Source organism: Echinococcus granulosus (genome assembly GCF_000524195.1).
Source record: "Echinococcus granulosus chromosome Unknown EG_S00070, whole genome shotgun sequence".
Lineage (NCBI taxonomy): Eukaryota > Metazoa > Platyhelminthes > Cestoda > Cyclophyllidea > Taeniidae > Echinococcus > Echinococcus granulosus.
The window spans coordinates 178,281-186,121 of record NW_020170450.1 but is presented as its reverse complement, the minus strand read 5'-3'; the positions used below and the strand labels follow the sequence as shown (position 1 = coordinate 186,121).

General features: G+C 41.7%; 1 protein-coding gene across 1 annotated transcript; it reads right to left on the bottom strand. All coding sequences in view use genetic code 11, as the record gives it.

Annotated features, from left to right (window-relative positions):
• Positions 1-624: 624 nt before the first annotated feature.
• On the bottom strand, positions 625-7,030 carry EGR_07114 (hypothetical protein; the record flags this gene model as incomplete). The annotated part of the gene is made up of 6 exons (XM_024496363.1): positions 625-685; positions 1,938-2,101; positions 2,905-2,948; positions 3,073-3,128; positions 6,666-6,715; positions 6,854-7,030. The coding sequence occupies 6 exons, from the start codon at positions 7,028-7,030 to the stop codon at positions 625-627; spliced, it is 552 nt and encodes a 183-aa protein (XP_024349204.1).
• Between the last annotated feature and the right edge of the window lie 811 nt (positions 7,031-7,841).

The following is a 7,841-nucleotide window of genomic DNA, read 5'->3' as shown; positions in this document are numbered from 1 at the left end:
ATCGGTGGAAAAAAGTAAAATGGTTCTCTACACTTCCCCTAACTTTAATATCCCACTTTATGGCAGTGAATATCAACACGATAAATCCTTCGCCTTAATGCGAACACCTACCGAATGTGATAAGCTTGTGCTACCCATGCAAACATCCCAACATCGTACTCAAAAACAAGTTAAAGGAATGCTTCCCCTTCTTCAGTGGCACGACTAATCCAATAAATAGCACAGTCGCCTGCTTTCCAGGGTATGGCTGCTCCAGTTATACCAAAAAAGAACACAAGACAACCGGCTTAGTGGACAAAAATGGTCACATGATGCTCTAAAAGTTGATCAACACACATCTGTGTTAAAAGCAAAACCAACAATGCCATCTTATATTCATTTACTAGAGCGACAATATTTTCATACTTATTTGCAAGACCCATTTTAAATTTGCGAAAAAGATCCTTGAGGGGAATATTTACTGCCTACGCACTATTGACTCACTTGAACAAATGGTCCCTGTGCGAATTTCTGTGGACTTAGCTACGCAAATAAAGTAAAATCCACTTTTAAATTTTTTTAGATTGAAAGTAACTTGTTTTACTAATGACTACGCGAAAGTCACCCCTTGACTCAAATGTATTTTCAATGCGTCGGTACAAATAATTCGAGCATTTTTAAAACTGGAAATTCTTTTTGATGCAACCTTATTGACGATGAAGGAAGAAGAAACAATTGTCTTACGATAGAAGGTTCTCCGAATGCTTAAAACATGTGGATTCTCGAGCCGTCTCGAAGTATGAGTACAAGTAGTGCTAATGTAGAGAAGTGTTGGCAGGATGCTTAAAAGGAGGGGCACGAAAGCTAACCGATTCGCGTAGTTAAGTCACAGCCATCAAAACCATCTAAAGTAACTTGTAAATTTCCCAAGAGGTTGGTTATTGGACATGTCTGGGTAAAATGTGTGCTTTTCTCCTTCTACGTATCCCAGTGAAGACGTTTCTGTTTGGCACCTTAAATTCCAACTGTGCACATTTCTGCAACTTTGCCGACTCCGCGCTTCTGACTGTTTGTCTCCCTTTTCTAGAGAAAACTTTCATTTACTGGCAAAGTTATTTACTTAATTTAAAAGGGGAATTTGGATTTTGGGCTCAGGAAATCAAATATGTCGATCCGTCTTCCCCGAGTTGGACCGAGTAGGCGGCGTCAGGTAAGTTGTGTTCCATTAGCAAATTATACCGCCATCTTTCTTTCTGCTTCCTCTTTCCCCCTCACTCCTCTTATTTGCATCAGTGGGTTAAGGGATGCTTAGAGAGTCAATTTTGACATTCTATGCTTGTCATAAGCCCTCCTGAAACCCCTTTTAGTCATATTATGGGAAATTTTAGGCGTTTTTTCACTTCTTAAAGACCAGCGAGACAGTAAGACTCCTTTTTTGCTTACTTCATCCTCCAAATCGCAGTACGGTGATTCATCTCTCTAGGTGGCTGCATCCTACCAGATGTACTAGTGAGGCGCTTTCTTTCCGCCAACACGATCACTTGTAAATAATATACTTTTTCCCTAGGCAAATTTCACGTGGGAGAATTTCCCCTCTCACAGAGCAGACAAAAGAGAACTCGTGTTTTTTGGTACAAATGTCTCTGCGTCCACACATACATTCTAGACAGAACACCTCCTGTCGTGTGTGGAGGAAATACTTTGACTAGGCGATGATAACCACCAATTTGATTTGCAAAGCACAGACCCACAGTATGATGAGTTTAGGTGTAAGTGGGTAATTTTAGACTATTTTAAAGGGCTAAAGTGTTGCGTCACGCATATGTGACGAGCGTCCCTCATTGGCCATCGTCAACTTTCGACCCTAGTCAGGATATGTCGGCGATAGAGTTACTTAACTTGAAAAATAAAGGAAATACAGGGTATTTTAGGTTTAACGGATGATCTTCCTTTCTTACTTTTGGAACCCATTCGGCATTAACAGAACAATAGGCCCTCTGGACTGGCTTGAACTTTTCTTTTCCCCCCCAGTTACTGAGCTATTGCAATACTTTTTTACTGAATGAAAAGATGCCATTTGTGATGAAGATGAAATATGACAGGAGAGATGGATTATAAACACCTATTTTGTGTGAAGAAAAGACATTTCATAAACACCATCTTTCGCATTTTCATATAAAAGTAATAGGAAAAATCGGGAAGAGGAGGTTATTCGCTCTCCTATTTTGCTTGAGAAATCGAGTATCACTTGGTTACTGTAAAAGTGAAAGTCGAGTCTGCTCCTTTATTTTAAGCGACATGCACTGAAAACGCGCTCAAAAATGAGCGAGTTAGCCCAAAGGACGGAATTCAACATAGTTTTGTGGGGTAGGGCTTTGAGTTTATTCCTCCTTTACACGTTGTTCTCACCTCAGAGCTGCCCAGCTGCATCTACCTGGGTTCTATCCAGCTAACAGAGAGGTGAAGGCAGTATCATGTTTTCGTTCAAATGACATCTTCATTCAGGCGCCGTGAGCAGCTCCGTGACGAACTTTTCCGGATGGTTTACGGCTAGCATTGCTTCACTTGTTAATCGCTTTCCTGCAGGCCAGAGGTTTCGGTGGTTACCGGAAGTAGGCTTCATTATCAACACTTCTATTAGAGGTCTTTAAGGATTCTCCCATCTCCAGCATATACCCTTCTTCTGTTGCGTTAAGGTTTAGCCTTTAGCAACAGAAATCAGAATGTTTATCCCTTATGATCGGGTTCGCTTTCCGCCACCTCCAATGCAGAGCCTCCAGTATATTCTAAATTCGGAAAAATTCGTAGAAGTATGGTGGAAGACATACTACTGATGTATAATAAGGCTGAGAGGCTACTGACATGGCTCAGAAACCATGTCAGAGTGCTACGTGCCCGTGTGACCGAATTGCCGAATTGATGGACGAATTTGAGGCCTCTAATTCCATATTGAACATCCAAGTTTTGTACTTATAAGTCATTGTTTAAAATTTGACCTTTCATCCCCTTTTCTTGGTCAGTTGTAGTTAAATTTTTACCAAGAGAAGGCGAGAACTGATAGTTTACACTCAGTCATATTGATGGTGATTTTACCTGGCTGTTGTAGAATTCTGCATTCTTTTCTTCGAAACTTCATTTTATTCTCCCACCTGTTTTTCTCTCCAACAAAAAGTGCCTCACACCCAGAGACAAACAACCTAGCAGTAGCTGTCTTCGCTTCTCCATCTCAGGATTACTTTCCACTTGTCTCCTCTGTTTTTCATGTGGTCATACGATGGCCTGAGGCTAGTGCCAAGAAAAGTTGACGATAGCCTCTCGAGCGGACATTACCAAGGGAATAGAGAAGATGCGAAAGAGGTGATATTCCCCTCTCCCTCCCTCCTAAATCCCTTAAGTAAAAATCTCCTTATGGGCAAATTTTGCTTTATGAAGTATGAAATTCTTCGATGTGATGTATTGCAGTGCGCCATGAACTGGGGTTTATGGGTGTGAGCTTGGATCCTGTCAACTTCGCAATCCAAAAAGGGACTACAGTGTGTAGAGGTCTTTATTACCGTCCACTGGAGACATTCGATGAATTCAATTCTTGCCGATTTACAGCAGTTTGATTGACCTTCCAGTGTCTACTTGTACAGGTCAAGTCTGTTTGTGCATGATATCAACCAATCAGGGGAGCCGAGCGAGGGCGCCAATTTTGAACGTTTGGAAATTGAGGGTGTAGTAAAAAAGGTTCGTTAAAATTTCCACTTCATCACACACTTCTGTGTGTAGGTGAACAAAAGTTTTACCGTAGACTATTTTTTTTCACTATCGAGAAGGCACTTGACTCCTCAAACCTTGTTTATTTATACCGTTGCTAGTGGAAACCACTACGCATTGTCTGAAATGCGAATTTGTGCAGAAGAACGCGCAAATGGATAGACAGAAGGTAGAACGGTAGTGAGACAATGTAATAATGCAGCATTTCCTCATTTGTTTTGCCAACCAAATAATGAATACAACTTAGGGGAAAATTTGTCATTGGCTCCGAGCTTTGCTTTCTCGTGCTCCGCCTTCCCTCCACTCCCACCTCTCCCCTTCTCCTGCGTCTCTCATTCTCCTTTCCACCGCTCTCACTTCTTTCCCTTTTCCTAATTGTCAGAAGCGTTCTTGGAAGTTATTTTTACGCCTCTGTGATTGAATCGGAGGCGACTTCTCCTTCACTATGTGCTCATTTTTATGGCGAGTTATACGATTTGCACTTCCCTGATGTGGCTAATTAGGTGGAAGTGAAGTAGTCACCTTCTTTATTTGAGAAAGTATATAAAAATTTGAATTTGCAAGGTCTATTTCAAGCTTTGAGATGACGATTTTTCTCTCCAAAGTCGAAGCAGTTAACAGTGGTTTTGTCCGTTTTAGATAAGTCCGAACCGCTCTTCTATCAGGAGCCAATTGAAATGGGCAATCAACAGGTCACAGTTCCACCTCATCATCAAAATCGGCTCACGGTAACTTTCTTTTTTTAATGAAATGTGACAACTGACCCAAAAATCCTCCATTTGAATGCATCGTAGGACGGGGAGTGAGTGAGAGAGAGAGAGGAAGATAGATACCCACTTCCTTTGTCCTGTACTTCTCCCACCTTAGCTTCTCATAGCCCCAGATTTAGTTAAACCTGACAGAAGCGATTTTCACTTCTTCAAGATTGAATTTGAGTCTTTGCCAGAGGCAGGCGTCTCGTCAAATCGGTTGTCCAACAGCTAGAGGATTGTGGTTACCTCCATTGGGGATGGTCGACATGTGGATTAATAAATGCCAACATTTCTTTGCCAAAAAAACTAGTTGAACCTGGAAGTGTGCGTGATTTTGGTTTGCCTCTCATTTAATTGGCGTTCTCTCTTCAAAGGTGAGAGATTTCTAATTTATGGAATGGGATAGGCTTGAAGGGTGTCACGCTTTATCTATTCCCTTCTGGGAATGCGTCTTACTTTTGCTGCGACTGTTTGATGATCTCGCTTTTATTGTAGAAGGAAGGAACGCTTCGGACGTTTTTTTTGAAATTATTTGCGTTATGGGTAGCCCGAGAACTCAGCTTAGTGCTTAAGACGTGGATTTCAGGTCGGCTTAAATCGCCCCGACATCCTACCGGTTTCATGATGCCACCGAAATTGAAAGTGGGGAGGGAAGTTTTTTTTTGTCCAAAGTTTAAGTCCCCTTATGGATACTTGGTTAAAGACCCACTTGAAGCACACACTTTGCAGACATTAAATCGCTTTCCAGTTGGAACAGGGGGAGGGGGAATAAACTACTCACGTCAAGCCTGTGGTCGTGGTTGTGGCTTGATGGATCTCCCTCTTCCTCTCCTATCCATCAAGCTGGAAGAGCAACTTTCAAGGATTTGATCCTAATCATGCAGAAGGTAGTGAGAGAAGAGTCCACTTCAACCCTGAGCAAACATGCTGCTGGAAATGAGTTGATGCATCTGGAGAACCCACACCCACACGTGTGCCTTTTGACAAATGACAAGGTAGACAACATCTGGGCTAATCGTAGTTGTTTGCAATGAAACTACGAAAGCGCAAGAAACAGTTTTTGAAAGGACAAGTGCAACTTCTCCTCCCTATCAACAATCTGTATGCACTTTGGACCACTTCATATCAAGATGGTGTCACGTCCAAACTGGCACGCTAACCAATTTCTATTTATTTTTCTCTCAAAACTTTGCACACCACAGATGTAAATGTCTACCTGTTACCTCCCTTTATTACTAATCAGAATATCTGTTTACTTTGTCTGTCCTGCTTAGACTGATCAAGATGACATCGGTTCACCGAGCATTCAATCCTCCGCTTCCTCCGCCTCCTCCTCTGTTCCTTCACTACCAGCAACGACTGCCTCCAAAACCGTAGTTAAGACACCGATCCCCATTGGAACGTTGATACGACGACCAGCACCACCGCCTCCGGTGAACACTGCTCAAGGATCATCACCACCTTCACCGGTTACCATGGCGACCACCACGGAGACTGTATCACTACCGTGTACTGCGGCCAATGGAATGGCGTGCGAATTGACGCAGAATGATGATAGGTAAGTTAAAAAAGACTCGCGGTCGGATTTTATAGGCAAAGATTGATTTGACATCAGCCCGCTGGTACATTGCGTGTTCACATTAAACCGGGACTTTGGGATTCACATAAAGAATGAAAATTGAAAAAGCAGCAACTTTTGGGATAGTCAGAAACCAGTGTCCTTCCCTTATAATTTTCTTTCGATAGTCTAATTTTTTGTCTTGGTGCTATGATGGAGTAATTACCTGCATTGCTTGAACCACCTAGTCAGTCGAGTTATGCATTGCCTATTCATCCGGGGTTGGCGTGTTGCTCACATCCAACTTTTACGAAACTAAGGGGGCTACCAGGCACTTAACCGTCTTTAAAGCTTTGATATCGCACAGGGTTAGGAAACCTACGCATTTGCGAATTATTACAAATCTCGTGTCAGTTCGAGGTTTAGAAAGACACCCATGGCCAAATTTGATTCTGTCCAGGCATTTGCTACCCCAAATCCTGAGAGATGGGATTTATGCCGCATTGTTTCGTGATAATGTGATCTTGGCAACAGCGACGGGACCTACTGGCATGATGGGATAAAATATAGTAACTGAAGGGTAACAAGCCCCGGTTTGCCTTTCACATCCTCACTACCTTCCGTCTAACAGATAAAACAAAGGCTGATAGCGAAGTGAAAATGACTTCTTTAAAGTAAAAACTTCAAAAGTCAGTTAGCACTTGCTTTTTGAATGTCGGATTAACGTTAGATGTCTCTTCTTGGCACCTGAAAGTTTTATTTTTTTTCCTGTGGTCGCCTGGATAGTGTTTGGTTATCAAGTTACTTGTTGGAATGTGAGCCATTCTAGGGAAAGTGCTTCAAAATCCAACATTACTTTTTTACAGAGAATGTATATCATTTTCTTCTGTTGAAGAGGAATTGATAGGTTGTCAAAACTTTTTGGCATCAAGATACTACTGAATTGAGTTTTGTTTATCAGTACACATATCTGGTGTGGCATTTTTTAGTAAAACGGGGAGACAACTCATTTTTTCCTTCTCAAAGTCTCATTTAGAGTTTGCTACCTTTAAAAATGCAGGTCCAGGTTAGTTTACTTGCAAAAAGCGTGGCTGTTTAAAAGTGACTCGCCTGATTTATGTAGCTCAAGACTCCCGGCAGAAGTAACATTTTTCCCAAGTAAACGGAGGCATCTCGCACTACAGTTTGTGCAGTGTGTGTCTGTGAGTTTTCGAATTTCCTTTCTTTTTGGACATGACGAAGCCTTCAAATTCGGTATTGTTTCCTGATCCAGTTTTCGTACCAAATAGACGAGCTCCACCAATACCACTTTTATAAGTCAAGAGTGTCATTTCGTGAATAGGAAGCAAAGAAAACCACTGTGTAAACACATATTTTTTCATTGGTAAAAAACAGGAAAACTTTGCTATTTTTTCCTCTAATTTGGGCATGTTTGTCACCTAGAGTGAAGTGTGACCTGTAAGTTGCCGATGGTTAATTGTGCAGTGAAAACTCGGACTTTTTTTTGGGGTCAAAATTCTTTCACGTCTAAATGAAAATTTGCTGATTTTGGCTCTAAAACCCTAGGCTTAAGCAAGTAAATGAAAACATTCCTTTAGGTTTTCTTTCCTGACAAACGATAGAGATTCCTCAAATAATCACTGTCACAATCTGCCTTTCTACGCTATCTAGGGAGCGGAGAATTCCACCTCTGACTCCTTCAAGAAAAAATGGAGGATGTTTATGCAGGCATTTGAGTCGTTTTGACCTACACAAACGATCGCTCGGATATTTTTGGGCCAACGGTTATTCTT